This window comes from Rutilus rutilus (assembly GCF_951802725.1).
Source record: "Rutilus rutilus genome assembly, chromosome: 22".
NCBI lineage: Eukaryota > Metazoa > Chordata > Actinopteri > Cypriniformes > Leuciscidae > Rutilus > Rutilus rutilus.
Genome location: NC_140227.1, coordinates 841,951 through 866,515, shown reverse-complemented (window position 1 = coordinate 866,515; position 24,565 = coordinate 841,951). Strand labels below are relative to the sequence as shown.

General features: G+C 45.4%; 1 protein-coding gene across 8 annotated transcripts in view; it reads right to left on the bottom strand.

Moving 5' to 3' along the window:
• The window catches only part of raf1b (Raf-1 proto-oncogene, serine/threonine kinase b), a 41,088-nt gene continuing 16,523 nt past the window's right edge, over positions 1–24,565 (bottom strand). For all 8 annotated transcript variants that reach the window (XM_084395349.1, XM_084395347.1, XM_084395345.1 and 5 more), the window contains 7 exons: positions 24,218–24,302; positions 23,893–24,069; positions 19,610–19,656; positions 16,994–17,112; positions 15,698–15,829; positions 13,060–13,194; positions 1–490 (listed from right to left, as the gene is read on the bottom strand). In XM_084395349.1, the coding sequence (XP_084251475.1) occupies positions 371–490; positions 13,060–13,194; positions 15,698–15,829; positions 16,994–17,112; positions 19,610–19,656; positions 23,893–24,069; positions 24,218–24,302 (815 nt within the window). In that variant the 3' untranslated portion in view covers positions 1–370. The remainder of the gene's footprint in view (positions 491–13,059; positions 13,195–15,697; positions 15,830–16,993; positions 17,113–19,609; positions 19,657–23,892; positions 24,070–24,217; positions 24,303–24,565) is intronic.

Below are 24,565 nucleotides of genomic sequence, written 5' to 3'. Positions count from 1 at the left end.
TGACTTTAACTTAATTTTATTAAAATACAATGGATAAACAATTTGTCAAGTGTACAAGTTAACTCTCCATGACAAGCAGTAACAAGCTGAAGAAAAAAAAACGAGTACCCACTCAGTTTCATCATAAAGTTAATACCCACTCTTCTTTGATTTCTGCAACATACACAAAGTCAAAGAGACAGCGAGACACGTGATCATGAAGTGGATAAAAACACGGCACTGGCACTTCGGGAATATTTACAGCCTGCTGCACTGCGCTCACACACACACACACACACACACACACGCGCGTGTGATTGTGGACTGAGGAGAAAGTGAGGGATGCTGACGGACAGATGTTCCCTGATCTCGCGCTGGGATGTCTGAGACGTCACTTGAGTGTGCAGATGTTGATGTCCTCGGTGTGTGAGACTCGGTGCAGCGACGGCTCCGATGCGCTGCGGTTGATCTTCGGGAGCGAGTGTTGGAGCAGCTCGATGGAGGACAGGATCTGGGAAACACAGGAACACACGACTGATCAAACTCTGCACTGATAAACCTTCTCAAAATAACTCCAGGTCACACGCGGAAGCGACACATAAATTCTGTATGATGAATGTTTACGGCAGGACAGGAGGTTTGTTGAGGTCAAGCTGTAAAGACACACATATATTCAAACACACATCCCTATAGAGTAAACACGTGATACACACACGTCAGCGCTCTCACAGATTCACGTTTCTGAAGCTTACACGGAGATGATCACCTTTTTCTAAATGTTTCATAACTTGCTCCTTGATCCTGTTTCAAGGTTTGGCGTTCTCGATCCTCAAACACTGATGCTGTGCGAGTGAGCGGCCGGAGTGTGTTAAAGGGATACTTCACCTCTGGAAAGATGAATGTGTATTTAAAATGGGTCATTTATGTAGTAGAAATGGGAAATTATTTTTGAATTTGGAGCCTTCTAGACTGAGAAAAGCCAGAAAATGTATTTTTGGCTCATGTGGATGAAAGACAACAACTCCCAGAATGCACTTGCATCGCTGCCCTAGGAGGCCACGCCCAAGCCACGCCTACCGGTAAGAGCGCGCAGTTAAACAACAAGACTAGGCTAGTGAGTCTCCGTGACGAGTCTGCCCGGGATTTCGAGATCGCCCAAAATGTCCGGGATTCGGCTTCTGCGTTCTACAGTCGCCATTCATTATGTTTACTGTGGCGAGCAGGACGAGACTGAGGGCCGCGGGAGAACGGCATCATGTTTACTGTGGCGAGCAGGACGAGACTGAGGGCCGCGGGAGAACGGCATCATGTTTACTGTGGCGAGCAGGACGAGACTGAGGGCCGCGGGAGAACGTCATCATGTTTACTGTGGCGAGCAGGACGAGGCTGAGGGCCGCGGGAGAACGTCATCATGTTTACTGTGGCGAGCAGGACGAGACTGAGGGCCGCGGGAGAACGGCATCATGTTTACTGTGGCGAGCAGGACGAGACTGAGGGCCGCGGGAGAACGTCATCATGTTTACTGTGGCGAGCAGGACGAGGCTGAGGGCCGCGGGAGAACGTCATCATGTTTACTGTGGCGAGCAGAACGAGGCTGAGGGCCGCGGGAGAACGTCATCATGTTTACTGTGGCGAGCAGGACGAGACTGAGGGCCGCGGGAGAACGGCATCATGTTTACTGTGGCGAGCAGGACGAGACTGAGGGCCGCGGGAGAACGTCATCATGTTTACTGTGGCGAGCAGGACGAGGCTGAGGGCCGCGGGAGAACGCCATCATGTTTACTGTGGCGAGCAGGACGAGGCTGAGGGCCGCGGGAGAACGTCATCATGTTTACTGTGGCGAGCAGGACGAGGCTGAGGGCCGCGGGAGAACGGCATCATGTTTACTGTGGCGAGCAGGACGAGTCTGAGGGGCGCGGGAGAACGGCATCATGTTTACTGTGGCGAGCAGGACGAGACTGAGGGCCGCGGGAGAACGTCATCATGTTTACTGTGGCGAGCAGGACGAGGCTGAGGGCTGCGGGAGAACGCCATCATGTTTACTGTGGCGAGCAGGACGAGGCTGAGGGCCGCGGGAGAACGTCATCATGTTTACTGTGGCGAGCAGGACGAGGCTGAGGGCCGCGGGAGAACGGCATCATGTTTACTGTGGCGAGCAGGACGAGTCTGAGGGCCGCGGGAGAACGTCATCATGTTTACTGTGGCGAGCAGGACGAGGCTGAGGGCCGCGGGAGAACGGCATCATGTTTACTGTGGCGAGCAGGACGAGGCTGAGGGCCGCGGGAGAACGACATCATGTTTACTGTGGCGAGCAGGACGAGTCTGAGGGCCGCGGGAGAACGGCATCATGTTTACTGTGGCGAGCAGGACGAGGCTGAGGGCCGCGGGAGAACGTCATCATGTTTACTGTGGCGAGCAGGACGAGACTGAGGGCCGCGGGAGAACGTCATCATGTTTACTGTGGCGAGCAGGACGAGGCTGAGGGCCGCGGGAGAACGGCATCATGTTTACTGTGGCGAGCAGGACGAGTCTGAGGGGCGCGGGAGAACGGCATCATGTTTACTGTGGCGAGCAGGACGAGTCTGAGGGGCGCGGGAGAACGGCATCATGTTTACTGTGGCGAGCAGGACGAGGCTGAGGGGCGCGGGAGAACGGCATCATGTTTACTGTGGCGAGCAGGACGAGTCTGAGGGGCGCGGGAGAACGTCATCATGTTTACTGTGGCGAGCAGGACGAGGCTGAGGGCCGCGGGAGAACATCATCATGTTTACTGTGGCGAGCAGGACGAGACTGAGGGGCGCGGGAGAACGCCATCATGTTTACTGTGGCGAGCAGGACGAGGCTGAGGGCCGCGGGAGAACGTCATCATGTTTACTGTGGCGAGCAGGACGAGTCTGAGGGGCGCGGGAGAACGGCATCATGTTTACTGTGGCGAGCAGGACGAGTCTGAGGGGCGCGGGAGAACGGCATCATGTTTACTGTGGCGAGCAGGACGAGTCTGAGGGGCGCGGGAGAACGTCATCATGTTTACTGTGGCGAGCAGGACGAGTCTGAGGGCCGCGGGAGAACGTCATCATGTTTACTGTGGCGAGCAGGACGAGGCTGAGGGCCGCGGGAGAACGTCATCATGTTTACTGTGGCGAGCAGGACGAGGCTGAGGGCCGCGGGAGAACATCATCATGTTTACTGTGGCGAGCAGGACGAGACTGAGGGCCGCGGGAGAACGTCATCATGTTTACTGTGGCGAGCAGGACGAGTCTGAGGGCCGCGGGAGAACGTCATCATGTTTACTGTGGCGAGCAGGACGAGTCTGAGGGGCGCGGGAGAACGGCATCATGTTTACTGTGGCGAGCAGGACGAGACTGAGGGCCGCGGGAGAACGTCATCATGTTTACTGTGGCGAGCAGGACGAGTCTGAGGGCCGCGGGAGAACGTCATCATGTTTACTGTGGCGAGCAGGACGAGACTGAGGGCCGCGGGAGAACGTCATCATGTTTACTGTGGCGAGCAGGACGAGACTGAGGGCCGCGGGAGAACGTCATCATGTTTACTGTGGCGAGCAGGACGAGACTGAGGGCCGCGGGAGAACATCATCATGTTTACTGTGGCGAGCAGGACGAGACTGAGGGCCGCGGGAGAACGTCATCATGTTTACTGTGGCGAGCAGGACGAGTCTGAGGGGCGCGGGAGAACGGCATCATGTTTACTGTGGCGAGCAGGACGAGTCTGAGGGGCGCGGGAGAACGGCATCATGTTTACTGTGGCGAGCAGGACGAGTCTGAGGGGCGCGGGAGAACGTCATCATGTTTACTGTGGCGAGCAGGACGAGTCTGAGGGCCGCGGGAGAACGTCATCATGTTTACTGTGGCGAGCAGGACGAGGCTGAGGGCCGCGGGAGAACGTCATCATGTTTACTGTGGCGAGCAGGACGAGGCTGAGGGCCGCGGGAGAACATCATCATGTTTACTGTGGCGAGCAGGACGAGACTGAGGGGCGCGGGAGAACGCCATCATGTTTACTGTGGCGAGCAGGACGAGGCTGAGGGCCGCGGGAGAACGACATCATGTTTACTGTGGCGAGCAGGACGAGGCTGAGGGCCGCGGGAGAACGGCATCATGTTTACTGTGGCGAGCAGGACGAGTCTGAGGGGCGCGGGAGAACGTCATCATGTTTACTGTGGCGAGCAGGACGAGGCTGAGGGCCGCGGGAGAACGTCATCATGTTTACTGTGGCGAGCAGGACGAGACTGAGGGACGCGGGAGAACGGCATCATGTTTACTGTGGCGAGCAGGACGAGTCTGAGGGGCGCGGGAGAACGTCATCATGTTTACTGTGGCGAGCAGGACGAGTCTGAGGGCCGCGGGAGAACGTCATCATGTTTACTGTGGCGAGCAGGACGAGACTGAGGGACGCGGGAGAACGGCATCATGTTTACTGTGGCGAGCAGGACGAGACTGAGGGACGCGGGAGAACGGCATCATGTTTACTGTGGCGAGCAGGACGAGTCTGAGGGGCGCGGGAGAACGGCATCATGTTTACTGTGGCGAGCAGGACGAGACTGAGGGACGCGGGAGAACGGCATCATGTTTACTGTGGCGAGCAGGACGAGTCTGAGGGGCGCGGGAGAACGTCATCATGTTTACTGTGGCGAGCAGGACGAGGCTGAGGGCCGCGGGAGAACGGCATCATGTTTACTGTGGCGAGCAGGACGAGGCTGAGGGCCGCGGGAGAACATCATCATGTTTACTGTGGCGAGCAGGACGAGTCTGAGGGCCGCGGGAGAACGCCATCATGTTTACTGTGGCGAGCAGGACGAGACTGAGGGCCGCGGGAGAACGCCATCATGTTTACTGTGGCGAGCAGGACGAGACTGAGGGCCGCGGGAGAACATCATCATGTTTACTGTGGCGAGCAGGACGAGTCTGAGGGCCGCGGGAGAACGCCATCATGTTTACTGTGGCGAGCAGGACGAGTCTGAGGGCCGCGGGAGAACGGCATCATGTTTACTGTGGCGAGCAGGACGAGGCTGAGGGCCGCGGGAGAACGTCATCATGTTTACTGTGGCGAGCAGGACGAGGCTGAGGGCCGCGGGAGAACGTCATCATGTTTACTGTGGCGAGCAGGACGAGACTGAGGGCCGCGGGAGAACGTCATCATGTTTACTGTGGCGAGCAGGACGAGTCTGAGGGCCGCGGGAGAACGTCATCATGTTTACTGTGGCGAGCAGGACGAGACTGAGGGACGCGGGAGAACGTCATCATGTTTACTGTGGCGAGCAGGACGAGGCTGAGGGCCGCGGGAGAACGTCATCATGTTTACTGTGGCGAGCAGGACGAGACTGAGGGACGCGGGAGAACGTCATCATGTTTACTGTGGCGAGCAGGACGAGGCTGAGGGCCGCGGGAGAACGGCATCATGTTTACTGTGGCGAGCAGGACGAGGCTGAGGGCCGCGGGAGAACGTCATCATGTTTACTGTGGCGAGCAGGACGAGACTGAGGGACGCGGGAGAACGTCATCATGTTTACTGTGGCGAGCAGGACGAGACTGAGGGACGCGGGAGAACGTCATCATGTTTACTGTGGCGAGCAGGACGAGACTGAGGGCCGCGGGAGAACGTCATCATGTTTACTGTGGCGAGCAGGACGAGACTGAGGGACGCGGGAGAACGTCATCATGTTTACTGTGGCGAGCAGGACGAGGCTGAGGGCCGCGGGAGAACGGCATCATGTTTACTGTGGCGAGCAGGACGAGGCTGAGGGCCGCGGGAGAACGTCATCATGTTTACTGTGGCGAGCAGGACGAGGCTGAGGGCCGCGGGAGAACGTCATCATGTTTACTGTGGCGAGCAGGACGAGTCTGAGGGCCGCGGGAGAACGTCATCATGTTTACTGTGGCGAGCAGGACGAGTCTGAGGGCCGTGGGAGAACGTCATCATGTTTACTGTGGCGAGCAGGACGAGACTGAGGGGCGCGGGAGAACGTCATCATGTTTACTGTGGCGAGCAGGACGAGTCTGAGGGCCGCGGGAGAACGTCATCATGTTTACTGTGGCGAGCAGGACGAGACTGAGGGCCGTGGGAGAACGTCATCATGTTTACTGTGGCGAGCAGGACGAGACTGAGGGGCGCGGGAGAACGTCATCATGTTTACTGTGGCGAGCAGGACGAGACTGAGGGCTGTGGGAGAACGTCATCATGTTTACTGTGGCGAGCAGGACGAGGCTGAGGGCCGCGGGAGAACGTCATCATGTTTACTGTGGCGAGCAGGACGAGACTGAGGGCCGCGGGAGAACGTCATCATGTTTACTGTGGCGAGCAGGACGAGACTGAGGGCCGCGGGAGAACGTCATCATGTTTACTGTGGCGAGCAGGACGAGACTGAGGGCCGTGGGAGAACGTCATCATGTTTACTGTGGCGAGCAGGACGAGTCTGAGGGCCGCGGGAGAACGTCATCATGTTTACTGTGGCGAGCAGGACGAGTCTGAGGGCCGCGGGAGAACGTCATCATGTTTACTGTGGCGAGCAGGACGAGACTGAGGGCCGCGGGAGAACGTCATCATGTTTACTGTGGCGAGCAGGACGAGGCTGAGGGCCGCGGGAGAACGTCATCATGTTTACTGTGGCGAGCAGGACGAGACTGAGGGCCGCGGGAGAACGTCATCATGTTTACTGTGGCGAGCAGGACGAGTCTGAGGGCCGCGGGAGAACGTCATCATGTTTACTGTGGCGAGCAGGACGAGACTGAGGGCCGCGGGAGAACGTCATCATGTTTACTGTGGCGAGCAGGACGAGGCTGAGGGCCGCGGGAGAACGTCATCATGTTTACTGTGGCGAGCAGGACGAGACTGAGGGCCGCGGGAGAACGTCATCATGTTTACTGTGGCGAGCAGGACGAGACTGAGGGCCGCGGGAGAACGTCATCATGTTTACTGTGGCGAGCAGGACGAGACTGAGGGCCGTGGGAGAACGTCATCATGTTTACTGTGGCGAGCAGGACGAGACTGAGGGCCGCGGGAGAACGTCATCATGTTTACTGTGGCGAGCAGGACGAGTCTGAGGGCCGCGGGAGAACGTCATCATGTTTACTGTGGCGAGCAGGACGAGTCTGAGGGCCGCGGGAGAACGTCATCATGTTTACTGTGGCGAGCAGGACGAGTCTGAGGGCCGCGGGAGAACGTCATCATGTTTACTGTGGCGAGCAGGACGAGTCTGAGGGCTGCGGGAGAACGTCATCATGTTTACTGTGGCGAACAGAACGAGGCTGAGGGCCGCGGGAGAACGTCATCATGTTTACTGTGGCGAGCAGGACGAGGCTGAGGGCCGCGGGAGAACGTCATCATGTTTACTGTGGTGAGCAGGACGAGACTGAGGGCCGCGGGAGAACGTCATCATGTTTACTGTGGCGAGCAGGACGAGTCTGAGGGCCGCGGGAGAACGTCATCATGTTTACTGTGGTGAGCAGGACGAGACTGAGGGCCGCGGGAGAACGTCATCATGTTTACTGTGGCGAGCAGGACGAGTCTGAGGGCCGCGGGAGAACGTCATCATGTTTACTGTGGTGAGCAGGACGAGACTGAGGGCCGCGGGAGAACGTCATCATGTTTACTGTGGCGAACAGAACGAGGCTGAGGGCCGCGGGAGAACGTCATCATGTTTACTGTGGCGAGCAGGACGAGGCTGAGGGCCGCGGGAGAACGTCATCATGTTTACTGTGGTGAGCAGGACGAGACTGAGGGCCGCGGGAGAACGTCATCATGTTTACTGTGGCGAGCAGGACGAGGCTGAGGGCCGCGGGAGAACGTCATCATGTTTACTGTGGTGAGCAGGACGAGACTGAGGGCCGCGGGAGAACGTCATCATGTTTACTGTGGCGAGCAGGACGAGGCTGAGGGCCGCGGGAGAACGTCATCATGTTTACTGTGGTGAGCAGGACGAGACTGAGGGCCGCGGGAGAACGGCATCATGTTTACTGTGGCGAGCAGGACGAGGCTGAGGGCCGCGGGAGAACGGCATCATGTTTACTGTGGCGAGCAGGACGAGACTGAGGGCCGTGGGAGAACGTCATCATGTTTACTGTGGCGAGCAGGACGAGGCTGAGGGCCGCGGGAGAACGTCATCATGTTTACTGTGGCGAGCAGGACGAGGCTGAGGGCCGCGGGAGAACGTCATCATGTTTACTGTGGCGAGCAGGACGAGACTGAGGGGCGCGGGAGAACGTCATCATGTTTACTGTGGCGAGCAGGACGAGGCTGAGGGCCGCGGGAGAACGTCATCATGTTTACTGTGGCGAGCAGGACGAGTCTGAGGGCTGTGGGAGAACGTCATCATGTTTACTGTGGCGAGCAGGACGAGACTGAGGGCCGCGGGAGAACGTCATCATGTTTACTGTGGCGAGCAGGACGAGACTGAGGGGCGCGGGAGAACGTCATCATGTTTACTGTGGCGAGCAGGACGAGGCTGAGGGCCGCGGGAGAACGTCATCATGTTTACTGTGGCGAGCAGGACGAGTCTGAGGGCTGTGGGAGAACGTCATCATGTTTACTGTGGCGAGCAGGACGAGTCTGAGGGCTGTGGGAGAACGTCATCATGTTTACTGTGGCGAGCAGGACGAGACTGAGGGCCGCGGGAGAACATCATCATGTTTACTGTGGCGAGCAGGACGAGTCTGAGGGCCGCGGGAGAACGTCATCATGTTTACTGTGGCGAGCAGGACGAGACTGAGGGGCGCGGGAGAACGCCATCATGTTTACTGTGGCGAGCAGGACGAGGCTGAGGGCCGCGGGAGAACGACATCATGTTTACTGTGGCGAGCAGGACGAGGCTGAGGGCCGCGGGAGAACGTCATCATGTTTACTGTGGCGAGCAGGACGAGACTGAGGGCCGCGGGAGAACATCATCATGTTTACTGTGGCGAGCAGGACGAGACTGAGGGCCGCGGGAGAACATCATCATGTTTACTGTGGCGAGCAGGACGAGTCTGAGGGCCGCGGGAGAACGTCATCATGTTTACTGTGGCGAGCAGGACGAGACTGAGGGCCGCGGGAGAACATCATCATGTTTACTGTGGCGAGCAGGACGAGTCTGAGGGCCGCGGGAGAACGGTCTCGTATCTCTCACGGAGGAGCGGGAATCTTCTTAGCAATGTTAAAACGCACATCAACCGATCACTTGTTTAGCGTTCATGTAAACACTACATTCAGATTCACCAATCGGAATGAATTCAGTTAGACTGAAACAAAAGGTGTGCATGTAAACAATGAATGGCGACTGCAGAAAGCAAAAGCTGAATCCCGGACATTTTGGACGATCTCGACGGCCGGACATACGGGAAAAAGAGGATGGTAACCCCTACTACTCAGCTTTCTCCACAGAACAAGAGCCTGATAGCTTAGCTTCCAAAGAAAGATGTCTGACACTGTGTACATTCTGTGAGTGAGATCCCCCTATGGGCAGGTTGAGGACATGCGGGACAGCTCCCCCTACTGGCTGGAGTCTCTCGCCTCTGGACAAAGAAATCCTCAGATGACGCAAAATGACGATTTTTGCACTATCTGAGGATTTTTTTCCAGACAAAAAAATACATAAATCTCTGGTCTCAGGGGGATATGAGGGAGGGAAGCACGGTCACTCGAGAATACTACAGGTTTACTACTGATACAAAGCTTAATGCTAAATCCTGAAGTATCCCTTTAAGGGTTTTCTGTGAGAACGGTGTGTTAGCGGCCGCTAAGTTAATAACTAATGATCTATCAATCAAAACTAACTTTATCTGGACAATAACTTTATTCTAGAGCTGCTGTAAAGCCTAAACACTCTCTGTTACTGTAATCTCCTGTTATCACTGTAAAGCTGCTGTGAAACGGTCTATATTGTATAAATGACGACAAACATCATCACATCAACATCGGTTTAGAAAGCGCTTATGGTTCATTTACAACCACAGATGATCATCATAAACAGTTCCACATTTTATAAGTGGCCAAACATTTCAAGTAGTTCTTGTTCTCATTTTGTGTGTTAGTTTCACCTGTACATTAGACCCACAACTGAATATTTCCACATCACTAATACCCCACAACACAACACAGTAGTAACCACAAAAAGTAAACCTATTTTGGGCACTAACTGTCTAATAATGAAATGTGAAGGAACATTTTTATACAGATTTTAGATGGACAGATATTGCATTTTTATGACACTGATACAGTTTTTTTTTCAATAACTAACATGCAAAACGTATTTTAATATATTAATTTAATATTTTTATCATTTTTGACAGTAATAACTACTTGAGCATTGCACTACAACAATAAAAAAAATGCATTATAAATCCAATATTCATTATTCCCATATGGCATTATATTTATGAAAAGTTGTTTTGTCATCTAAATGTTTGAAAGTGTATTTTTCATGTTTTTGCCAAAAACTACACATTTCACCCTTGGGAATGAATGGCTGTTTTTTTATTTAAAGTTTAATATTTGTTTCAGTACACCTGGAAGACTTTTCTTTTCTTTTTTTTACATCAGCACTGATTATATATATATCTGATTATAGATGATATTATATTTATAAATGCAGTAAAATTATTGTGCTTGAGTAAAGAATAATTTAAGGTCAGAAAATTTGCTTGTCATTGTCAATTAATGTTGCAAAACATATGAGCCGCACGTGTCAGCGTTTTTGAACGAATCTCTTGAAAGAATGATTCAATGACTCACTCATAAACACTTCTCTTGTTTCATTACTGGATGAATCAGCGTTTTTGAACGAATCTCTTGAAAGAATGATTCAATGACTCACTCATAAACACTTCTCTTGTTTCATTACTGGATGAATCAGCGTTTTTGAACGAATCTCCTGAATGAATGATTCAATGACTCACGCATAAACACTTCTCGTTTCATTACTGGATGAATCAGCGTTTTTGAACAAATCTCTTGAATGAATGATTCAATGACTCATTAAGACTTCACTTCATTACTGGATGAATCAGTGTTTTTGAACAAATCTCTTGAGTGAATGATTCAATGACTCACTCATAAAGACTTCACTTGTTTCATTACTGGATGAATCAGTGTTTTTGAACAAATCTCTTGAATGAATGATTCAATGACTCACTCATAAAGACTTCACTTGTTTCATTACTGGATGAATCAGTGTTTTTGAACGAATCTCTTGAATGAATGATTCATTGACAATTACATTTTTAACAGTCACTTGTCGCCACCTACTGGTGTAACGATGTAATCGATAAAATCATTATTTGAAGTGCCAAGTTACTTTCAAAAGGTGATTTACTCTATAGTTCAGATAGAAACACTGATGTCTATCAAAATAAACTTATATCATAACTTCTGTGATTATCTGAATGATTGTAAGACGATATGTATGATGTAAGATCATACCTGCCAACCTTGAAATTATTTTTTGCGTAGCCTACCGACGGGGGGGGGGGTTGTGGACGACGACGACACACATGCATTATATTGCATTGCATAAAATGTGTGCTGGTCAACTAGTCTCAAATTAAGAAATCCCTATAAAACTGTAAAAAAAAAAAAAAATACAATTAAGATAGGCTACTTAATTTATTATCCCAATATCCAAATATGCTACTAAATACCACAGGGAAAAGGGCTTCTATTTGTGACGTGCTGCCTTTGCATTTGAACATTGCGCATTTTAAACAGGGCACGCATTAGCTGAATAAATGTTACCAATACAAACATATTTATAGAAAACATTTGACAATGATTAGACAGGAGTACAATAATAGCATAACGAATCACTTATTCTAAAAAGAATATCAAGTATACCGGTAACGTTAGACGAATCCGACATATAAGGGCTGTTAACAGTAAAACGTTCGTCATTTAACGAATTTTAAAAACAAGGATGGATAATACAAAATGCTTTCTGGCATTTTGACAGAAAAAAAAAACAAAAAACAAAAACGAGCAAGAACAAAATTTAAACTTAGCCCGTCAAATTTAATTTTACAATTAGGCTACTTCTCTCTCTTTGTGCGCGCGTCGGTGTTTGAGCTCGCGCAGCACTGATACAACGGTAGCCTACTTTTTAATCCATAACGCGCTAGTTTTCATACAAAATAAATAACATAATTAGGTACTTTAGTTATTATTAACATAATAACGTAACACATGAAGGCTACGTTTCTTAGCACTGAGAATTAATTAATAAACGCCTGTTTCTCCAGACTCGCGCTTATCCGTAATATCACATCACTTTCATAATCACTAACGTTAAGCCATAGCGATTTCAAGTTTATTAAGATTTATTGTTCAGCATTTCTTGAGCATTTTATTATTTGCATGGCTGAATGATGTCTTCCTCTTTTCTGAGTGACCATGAAGAACGGAGTATTTTAAGATAATCCATGCAATCAGTGTGATCATCGAATCCATAGGATTAGGTTAACTCAGTACAATATTTCAACTTTCCACATCGAGCCCAGCCCAGCCCGTTTACCTTCAGGAGTCAGATGTAGGCTACAGTGACTACTGTACTGTCCTCGCTTATGACATCAGACGGCGGCCGCGGGAGTGAAGGCGGATCGAGCGGGATTCTTTATTGGTGTCGATTTTCAGTCTCTTTTTAATGATAGGCCTTACGCATCTGTCAATCATCCCCGCTTGCTATTTGGGGAATGAATCCAGCGCTATTATTGGTCGAACTCTTCTTCTTTTGCTGTTGCTTGATTTGAGGACTGCGCGTGCAGAGGCGTCACCAGGTTTTTGCGTAGTTTAGACTAACAAATCGTACCAGCGTACTTTGAAGTCAAAATGCGTATCCGCTACGCAAAATGCGTACAGGTTGGCAGGTCTGTAAGATGATTGTAATAATGATACTATGTGTTGAAAAGACTGTGTTATACCTAAACATGACAACGGCTCTCTCTGGATCAGAACTCAGATCTGAATGTTCACTGTGATCCGACTTATCAAAGCTTTAATAGACATAGAGCCGAATCACTGTCACTGAACGAGATCATGTGTGTGTTTGACTCCAGATCGCGATCTTATAACGGTTACTGTGCAGATCTGCAGAGATGTTACCTGTGGAAACAGCGGCCGGTCGTCTTTAGTCTTCTGGATGCAGTCAGCGACCAGTCTCTTCATAGCTTTAGGACAGCTCTTGTACAGTTTACTGAGGTCAGGGGTCAGATAACCTCGACCCACCATAAAGATTATCTACACACAGAGAAAACGGGAAGAACCTTATTATATGATTACATTTAAAGGGGAACTAGATTTGACATCTTCTGCACAATGCGAATGCTGCTTAACCATGCAAATGATCCTAGAGATGAACACTACCATTCAAAACCATAAAATATGAACTGTTTTCAACACTGATAATAATCATAAATGTTTCTTGAGCATCAAATCCTCATATTAGAGTGATTTCTGAAGGATCATGTGACACTGAAGACTGGAGTAATGATGATAAATTCAGCTTTGATCACAGGAATAAATTACACTTTACTGTATATTCACATAGAGAACAGCTGATTTACATTAGGATAATATTCCACTGTATTCTGATCAGATTAAGGCAGGCTGGGTGAGCAGAAGAGACTCTTTCAGAAACATTAAAATGAAATCTGAGCCCTAGTGTAACACACACCTCTCCTAGCGAGATCATCTGGCACAGGACAGATTTACATGCCAGAGTTTAATACTTCAGTCAGAGTTTCATCAGCTCTCAGATTCTGAACAGTAATAGCTTCACCTGATCTAACTTAGCAGAGGATTTGAGGAAACGCAATACAAATCGCCTTCTTTTCGCCACTCATTTCCCAACAACAGAGCAGCGTTACAGGCTACACAACCAGCCGCTGGGTTTAGAAACGGACCTTTAGCCTTTGGGCACCTAAATTTAGCCTCGGGACGCGAGGGTGAGCGTACCGAGCTCAACACACACACACACACACTTCAGCAGCTCACAGAACAAACCACAGACTCAACAATGAGGCCGTGACCTATTTTGCCCCTTTTCACAAGATGCAATATAAATCTATGGTGTCTCCAGAATGTCTGTGAAATTTCAGCTCAAAATACCAGATCTTTTATTATAGCTTATCAAATTTGCCCCTTTATGGGTGTGAGCAAAAACGCGCCGTTTTTGTGTGTGTCCCTTTAAATGCAAATGAGCTTTAGCTCCGCCTCCATCCAGAAGAGGGCGGAGTCTTTACACGAGCTTCAGAAACTCCGGCAATAACAGAACAGGCCAATCTCACTCATCCAGAATCCCAGAATAACCAGTAGCGAGTGCAGCCTTACGGAGAGACTCAGGAAGAGCTTCTGAATGTTAGCGGAGACATTTCTGTAGTTGTTGTGGAGTTACATTGATCATCTCATCATCATGTTGAACTTCTCCACAAGTGTCCACAGTTCCTGAGGTGTTTATAAGACAGCGGTGACATGTTCTGGTCAATAGTGTTCAGTGCTCGTCTGTGCTCAACCACAGAACAGTTTCAGGCTTTGCTGGATCTTTATCATTGCGTCAGAACTGGTCTCTGTTGGGGCTTGTGAAACCAAATGTCGGCTGGTGTGTGTAAACGTGCAGATTAAGGGCCGGTAATATTATGATAAGATCCTCTTCATACGTCAGAAGGAGAGCGAAATCTGATTTTTTGACATGCTTGCAGAGAAAGGCTCACCAGAACACAGTTACTGAGTTTCACTTTTCACGTTTTCTGTGTTAATAGATGCACCCGATTATAGCACTGAAACATGGAAAAAGTCAGATTTTCCTGATATGTCCCCTTTAACTCTACAACACACATCTCTGAGGGACAATCTTACAAGCTAAAAAAACTGAAAAATTAAAAATATAAAATAGTATTTTGTTACGATCTAGATCACTATTTGAGGCTTCACATGTACTTAATTGTCTAAAATCTTTCGGTTCTTAAAAACAGGCTTAATTTTCTTGCAAGAAATAATAAAAACTATTTCCAGTTTTCATGAGATTTACCCCTGAAGACTTCAGTTTCTAATGATATTCTTTTAAATCTTTTTGGCGTCTCCTTCAACAGGTTCACATTCATCCAAGGTCAAAAACACTGTAATGTCCTCATAATCTCCACTTCAGCGTCAGCTCTTTCCTCTCAGTGTCTGAAACGCTTCCATCGGAGATTCAGTCTCTCTAAGCTCCGCCTCTCTGAGAGCTGCTCTGCTCTGATTGGTCAGAAAGCAAACGCTCATTAGCATATCTGAATCTCAGCTCTTGATCACAGTGATACGAACAGTAACGATGGCGTGGGTTTTACCGTATCAATCTCAGAAAACAGCGTCTTCTCGACACGAACAACACGAACCAAACTCTCCCAGTCTCAGATACACTACAGTGATTGAGGGCGGAGCTAAGAGACGCTGCTCAGCCAATCAAGACCATGGGCGGGGATTATGCAAATTAGTTACACACCTACAGCAGGAAGTGAGACTGAATTACTGACGACTCGTTTCAGTTCAGAATCCATTTATCTTTGATCTGTGAAACTTTTGCATTCTTAAACGGCTCTATTATATATACTCTATTACACACTACATGAAAGATAATAAGAGGGGCACTTTAAAAAAAATACATCTTAAAATATCGACCAAGCAAGTATTTAAAGTCAAACCCATAAACAGCTCAGTGTTCAAACCCATGATGATGTGACTCTGATTGACTGATCATTAATCTCACCTGATCTCGGTTCCCGATCATAGAATAGGGCAGTTCTCCCGTCATCAGCTCGTACAGGACGATCCCGTAGGAATACACATCCGACTGGAAACTGTATGGGTTGTTGTCCTGCATCCGGATGACCTCGGGAGCCTGAAGAAGAAGCACGTTAACTCTTTCACTCAGATCATCATCAGGTCAAGAGTCCGAGAACAAACCTGCGTTTAAAAATCTAATCTAAACGGGAAAAAAGCTTTAGCAATGAAAAAAAACACATGCTAACATGCTAATTCATGCTGACCAAATGCTAAAACATGCTAGTAACATGCTAATTAAAGCTAGCCACGTGTTAAAACATGCTAACAGCATGCTAATAATTGTTTGTCGTGCTTAAATATGCTAGCAACGTTAATACATGCTAGAAAATTCTTTAATTCATGCTAGCTATGTGGTAAATCATATAAGAAACATGTCCATTCAAGCTAAAAAAATGGTAAATCATGTTAACAACATGCTAGCAATGTGCTAATTCATAATACAAAACATGCTAATGTGTTAAATCATGCTGGCAATGTGTTAAAACATGTTTAAAAAGTATTAAAACATGTTAATTCATGTTAACAATGTGTTAAAGCATGCTAGCATTGTGTTAAAGCATGATAGGATCATGTTAGCAAGGTGTTAATAAATGCTAACAATGTTAAAACATGCTAGGATAATGCCAACAACACGCTTGTTAGAAATGTGCTAAAACATGCTAGGATAAACATTTTTAGACTTTCTCAGAGTAAAACCTTCCAACGTCAAGCATTTTAAACTTTCAGACCTGTCAAACCACCACCAAAGTTTGTCATCTAACTTTTCTTATCTAGTTCATCTTGATTTTATGTTACGTTAGTAAAAATACAATTGTTCATTGTTAGTTCACGGTGCATTAGCTTTTGATTTTTAAAATACATTAGTAAATGTTGAAATTAACACTGACCAATGTTAATAAATGCTGTAGATGTTCATTGTTAACTAATGGAACCGTATTGTAAAGTGTTACAACCAGATGGATCAGGATAATATTATGAATGTTCTGATCAAAATCAGAAATCATGTCAAAATCTAATTTCCGATTTGAAGCTTGTGACTTATAAACGCGCACATCAACCCGATCACGTTTAGCGTTCATGTAAACACTACGTTCAGATTCATCAATCGAAATGAATTCAGTCTGATTGAAACAAAAGTTGTGCATGTAAAGGTAGCCACTGCTTCTGTCACACACAGATTATCATATGTGTATTATTATCTCTGATATGAGCTCCACACCATCCAGAGGACAGATCCCGACGGCTGCTCGACGCGGTGAGAGCCGCTCCAGCGCGCCTTCACTGTGGCCAGACCGAAGTCCCCGATCTTCACCGTCAAGCCTTCGTGCAGGAACACATCTGAGCGTCCAGTTCAGGGAATTCATCTCTATATTCATATCTACACACAAACCAGCTGCAACATCCTTAAAGGGATAGTTCACCCAAAAATGAAAATTAGCCCATGATTTACTCTCCCTCAAGTCATCCTAGGTGTATATGACATTCTTCTTTCAGACGAACAAAATCAGAGTTATATTAGAAAATGTCCTGCTCTTCCAAGCTTTATAATGGCAGTGGATTGCAACCAACAGATTGAAGCTCATAAAAGTGCATCTATCCATGATAAAAGTGCATCTATCCATGATAAAAGTGCATCTATCCATGATAAAAGTGCATCTATCCATCATAAAAGTGCATCTATCCATCATAAAAGTGCATCTATCCATGATAAAAGTGCATCTATCCATCATAAAAGTGCATCTATCCATCATAAAAGTGCATCTATCCATCATAAAAGTGCATCTATCCATCATAAAAGTGCATCTATCCATGATAAAAGTGCATCTATCCATGATAAAAGTGCATCTATCCATCATAAAAGTGCATCCATCCATCATAAAAGTGCATCCATCATAAAAGTGCATCCATCCATCATAAGTGCATCCATCCATCATAAGTGCATCCATCCATCATAAAAGTGCATCCGTCCATCATAAGTGCATCCATCCATCATAAGTGCATCCATCCATCATAAAAGTGCATCCATCCATCATAAAATTGCATCCATCCATCATAAGTGCATCCATCCATCATAAGTGCATCCATCCATCATAAGTGCATCCATCCATCATAAAAGTGCATCCATCCATCATAAAATTGCATCCATCCATCATAAGTGCATCCATCCATCATAAGTGCATCCATCCATCATAAGTGCATCCATCCATCATAAAAGTGCATCTGTCCATCATAAGTGCATCCATCCATCATAAGTGCATCCATCCATCATAAAAGTGCATCCGTCCATCATAAAAGTGCATCCATCCATCATAAAAGTGCATCCATCCATCATAAGTGCATCCATCCATCATAAGTGCATCCATCCATCATAAAAGTGCATCTATCCATCATAAGTGCATCCATCCGTCATAAGTGCATCCATCCATCATAAAAGTGCATCCATCCATCATAAGTGCATCCATCCATCATAAGTGCATCCATCCATCATAAAAGTGCATCCATCCATCATAAGTGCATCCATCCGTCATAAGTGCATCCATCCATCATAAAAGTGCATCCATCCATCATAAGTGCATCCATCCATCATAAGTGCATCCATCCATCATAAAAGTGCATCTATCCATCATAAAAGTGCATCCATCCATCATAAAAGTGCATCCGTCCATCATAAAAGTGCATCCATCCATCATGTGCATCCATCCATCATAAGTGCATCCATCCATCATAAGTGCATCCATCCATCATAAAAGTGCATCCGTCCATCATAAAAGTGCATCCGTCCATCATAAAAGTGCATCCATCCATCATAAAAGTGCATCCATCCATCATAAAAGTGCATCCATCCATCATAAGTGCATCCATCCATCATAAAAGTGCATCCATCCATCATAAAAGTGCATCCATCCATCATAAGTGCATGCATCCATCATAAGTGCATCCATCCATCATAAAAGTGCATCTATCCATCATAAGTGCATCCATCCGTCATAAGTGCATCCGTCCATCATAAAAGTGCATCCGTCCATCATAAAAGTGCATCCATCCATCATAAGTGCATCCATCCATCATAAGTGCATCCATCCATCATAAAAGTGCATCCGTCCATCATAAAAGTGCATCCGTCCATCATAAAAGTGCATCTATCCGTCATAAGTGCATCCATCCATCATAAAAGTGCATCCATCCATCATAAAAGTGCATCCGTCCATCATAAAAGTGCATCCATCCATCATAAAAGTGCATCTATCCGTCATAAGTGCATCCATCCATCATAAAAGTGCATCCATCCATCATAAAAGTGCATCCATCATCATAAAAGTGCATCCGTCCATCATAAAAGTGCATCTATCCGTCATAAAAGTGCATCTATCCATCATAAAAGTGCATCTATCCATCATAAAAGTGCATCCATCCATCATAAGTGCATCCATCCATCATAAAAGTGCATCCGTCCATCATAAAAGTGCATCTGTCCATCATAAAAGTGCATCCATCCATCATAAGTGCATCCATCCATCATAAAAGTGCATCCGTCCATCATAAGTGCATCCATCCATCATAAAAGTGCATCCGTCCATCATAAAAGATGATTATGATGCACTTTTATGGACTGCCATTATAAAGCTTGTAAGAGCAGGACATTTTTTAATATAACTCAGATTGTGTTCGTCTGAAAGAAGAATGTCATATACACCTCGGTTGACTTCAGGGCGACTAAATCATGGGCTAACTTTCATTTTAATGTGAACCCCTCCTTTAAAAAACAGGCTGCTTTTCGCATCGTGACCAATGTTACAGAAATATGATGTAAAATGAACAAGTTGGTAAAAGATACTGTTTGACTTCATGTCTCGATGGATGATGTTCTTTGCATGTAGGTAACTAGAAGAGAGGAGATATGAAGAGTTATTAGAGATCATTTTAACTCTATATATTCTGTATATGTTATGCATTATCAGCATTATCATTACAGGAGTTAACTGACAGAACCACCTCAGAGTTTACATGTAAACACCAGCCTGTGTTCTGCTATTTTTAAACCTGGTTGCATTTCTAGAAATAGCTGATGGCATCATGCGCTCAAAATGTGAACCTGTCTCTGAAAATATACTGTTGTCAACGCTGAGCTGCGAGTCTTCATTGTGTTACGATAAAACACTCGAGAGAAGCTTCTTTTAAACCAATGACAGCCTGAATGGATCAAACGCAACAATAATCTTATACACTACCATTCAAGCGTTTGGACACAGTACAGTACAGTACAGTACAGTACAGCACAGTACAGTACAGCACAGCACAGCACAGCGCGGCTTCAGCAACGAGAGCACATCAAAGCCATTCTTTGTATTTTTCGGTTTGTAGCACGAGTAGTTTAATTAGGGCGTCTTTAGATCTTTTCTTTTGTTTTAATTTTGGGTTTTTGGTGAATGTTGATTTAGTTTGATTAGAAATTGTCTTTGTATAGTAAGATTGGTTTTGTTTTGTTTATTTCTTTGATTTGGTACGGTCTAGTTCTTTTCTCTTTACCCCGTTCTTTTGTGAACCTTTTTCTTGGTCACGATTGGTATATAAGTTGTACATTTATGTAAATAAGTATCTTGGGTTATCTCGATTCACTCGATCACTTTCCCTACATTAGACTGGTTTGTGTGAGATTGTTTTCCAGAACACACGTCTTATTCTCCCTCGACTTGAAAGGTTTGTAACGATAGTAAAGTGTAATTTATTCCTGTGATCAAAGCTGATGTTCAGCATCATTACTCCAGTCTTCAGTGTCACATGATCCTTCAGAAATCACTCTAATATGAGGATTTGATGATCAAGAAACATTTATGATTATTATCAGTGTTGAAAACTGTCATACTTCTTCAGGATTCTTTGATGAATGGAAAGTTCAAAAGAACAGCATTTATTTAAAATAGAATCTTTTATAACATTATAAATGTCTTTACTGTCACTTTTTAAAAAGAAAAAAATGTAATGCATGCTTGCTGAATATTATTAATTTCTTTTAAAATAAACATCTTCTGGCCCCAAACGTTTGAACAGTAGAGCATATTTTCAGATTTTAGCTGGGGTTTCATTTTATTACAAAAATGCTCATCCTACAAAAGTTATTAATATTACCATTAGAGCGGCACGATTCTGGAGGAATTGAGAATAACTATTTTTAATAAAAATGAAGAAAATGATTCTCTCACGATTCTGAATAAACATCAATAAAAAATTACTAGAGGTTCTGACAAAATGTTCATTTCTGCAGTCCATTTAAAAATATATATTACTTTGATTTATTTGATTTATTTTAAATCGGTTTGACTCATGACTCACTTGTCGCCACCTACTGGTGTAACGATGTAATGATACAATCTTGAAGCGTTAAGTTTCATTCAAAAGGTGATTTACTCTATTTTTATCTCTACCATAGACATCAGTGTTTATATCTGAACTATAAACTTTGATCTCAGTACTTCTGTGATAATCTGAATGATTGTAAGACAGAATTAATGATACTGTGTGTTAAAGACTGTTTGTGAAGCTGTTTCACATCTTTACATGACAACGGCTCTCTCTGGATCAGAACTCAGATCTGAATGTTCACTGTGGTCCGACTTATCAAAGCTTTAATAGACATAGAGCCGAATCACTGTTATTTAGGAATATGATCGAGTGGGAGTTTGAATCCAGATCACGATCTTATAACGATTACTCATGCAGCTCTAATTACCATGAACGGTAATTAAATTATTAACAATCACATGGCATGAATTGAAATACGGACATATTCAACTTCCAGTTATTTCTTGAATTTCAGCTGTTTCATGTTCTCAGCCAATAATTTGTGTTGCATTTGGTTTTACTCTGTGTAGTTTTGTTCTTGGTCTTTGAGGATGATGTATCTGTCTAAGTTCTCTAGCTTCTAGTGAGCAGCTGAAGAATTTACGCCACAATACTGTTGAATTTGTTCAGATGCAAAGCCTTTGACATCAACAACAAGAACACTGATGTGAGGAAGCATCCTGAAGTTTGATAAGCCTGTTAATTTTCCTATCTGAACCATACAGGATTATTTGGTTAGTTGCATGTTATAATTTGCATTTAGCAAATAACATAATTTAGGGTTGCAACCCTGCGGTTCACAAGCGTTGGTTTAGCCAACACACACACGCCTGAAAACCTTCAGCTAAAGTCAGGGAAAACACTGGCTACGTTTACACGCAACCAAATAATCCGTTAGTAATGGGATTGTCGGCTCAATGGGACTGAAAAGCCTTCATGTAAACGCCTTAATCAATCCGATTGAGCTCGATCCCAATGAGATATCGATCGGATTGAAAGGGGTTTATTCCTTTTCTAATCCGATCGAGAGAACATGTAAACACTTGATCGGATTGGAAACCGAAACTGAAAGGACTGCGCATGTGCAATGACGTGGAAATAGCGCAATGAGGTGGAAATAGCGTAATGACGTAGAAATAACGTAATGACGTAGAAATAGCGTAATGATGTAGAAATAGTGTAAAGAGGTAGAAATAGCGTAATGACAGAAATAACGTAGAAATAGCGCAATCACGTAGAAATAGCGTAATGGACATAGAAATAACGTAATGACGTGGAAATAGCGTAATGATGTAGAAATAGCGTAAAGAGGTAGAAATAGCGTAATGACAGAAATAACGTAGAAATAGCGCAATCACGTAGAAATAGCGTAATGGACATAGAAATAACGTAATGACGTAGAAATAGCGTAATGACGTAGAAATAGCGTAATGACAGAAATAACGTAGAAATAGCGCAATCACGTAGAAATAGCGTAATGACATAGAAATAACGCAATGACATAGAAATAGTGCAATGACGTAGAAATAGCGCAATCATGTACAAATGGCGCAATCACGTAGAAATGGCGCAATCACGTAGAAATAGCTTAATGACGTGGAAATAGCGTAATGAGGTAGAAATAGCGTAATGACGTAGATATGGCGTAATGATGTAGAAATGGCATAATGACGTAGAAATAGCGTAATGACGTAGAAATGGCGCAATGACGTAGAAATGGCGCAATGACGAAGAAATAGCGTAATGACGTAGAAATAGCGTAATGACGTAGAAATAGCATAATGACGTAGAAATAGCGTAATGACAGAAATAACGTAGAAATAGCACAATGACGTAGAAATAGCGCAATGACGTGGAAATAGCGCAATGACGTAGAAATAGCATAATGACGTAGAAATAGCGTAATGTAGAAATAGCGCAATGACGTAGAAATAGCGTAATGACGTAGAAATAGCATAATGACGTAGAAATAGCGTAATGAGGTAGAAATAGCCTAATGAGGTAGAAATAGCATAATGAGGTAGAAATAGCGTAATGACGTAGAAATAGCGTAATGAGGTAGAAATAGCGCAATGACGTAGAAATGGCGTAATGAGGTAGAAATGGCGTAATCATGTAGAAATAGCGTAATGACGTAGAAATAGCGTAATGAGGTAGAAATGGCGTAATGAGGTAGAAATGGCGTAATCATGTAGAAATAGCGTAATGACGTAGAAATAGCGTAATGAGGTAGAAATGGCATAATCATGTAGAAATAGCGTAATGACGTAGAAATAGCGTAATGAGGTAGAAATGGCGTAATCATGTAGAAATAGCGTAATGAGGTAGAAATAGCGTAATGACGTAGAAATAGCGTAATGACGTAGAAATAGTGTAATGACAGAAATAACGTAGAAATAGCGTAATGACGTAGAAATAGCGCAATGACGTAGAAATAGCGTAATGAGGTAGAAATAGCCTAATGAGGTAGAAATAGCGTGATGAGGTAGAAATAGCGTAATGAGGTAGAAATAGCGTAATCATGTAGAAATAGCGCAATGAGGTAGAAATAGCGTAATGAGGTAGAAATAGCGTAATCATGTAGAAATAGCACAATGACGTAGAAATGGCGTAATCATGTAGAAATAGCGCAATGACGTAGTAATAGCGCAATGACGTAGAAATAGCGCAATCATGTAGAAATAGCGTAATGACGTAGAAACAGCGTAATGACGTAGAATCAGTCCGATTGAAACAGAAGTTGTGCATGTAAAGGTAGCCAGCGATGCGAAGACTCACTCCATGCCCTGCGCCGTCTGTCTGGCGATGTCCATCAGCTGGAACATCTGGAAGTTGGTCTCTTGCACGTGCAGATGTTTGTAGAGACTGCTTCCCTCACACCACTGCGTCACAATGGCCAGCTCTGTCTTGGTCATGTATCCCATAAACAACACAATATTGACATGCCTGGTCTTCCTGAAACAACAACACAGAACAACGTCAGCGGGATCAAACTGACAGTGTTGAACAGACTCTGAATGAAGACTAGAGAACGAGCTCGAGCTCATTACAGTGTTTAAACTCGTCTGTGGGAATACTGGGATTATCCGACTGGTTGGTTTACCTGAGAACAGCCACTTCATTGCGAAAGGCCTGTAACTGCTCTGGTGTGGGATTCGTCACCTTTAAAATCTTTACAGCAACATCACCTGAAAAGACATTACAAATCAAAATAAGATAACCTAAAAAACAAGCAGGATTTTTGTTAATCTAAAATCAACAAACATTAACTCAGCCTCACACAATTATATATATATATAACTATCATTCATTACTGGATTAATCAGCGTTTTTGAACAAATCACTTGGATGAATGATTCAATGACTCACTCATAAAGACTTCACTTGTTTCATTACTGGATGAATCAGTGTTTTTGAACAAATCTCTTAAATGAATGATTCAATGATTCAC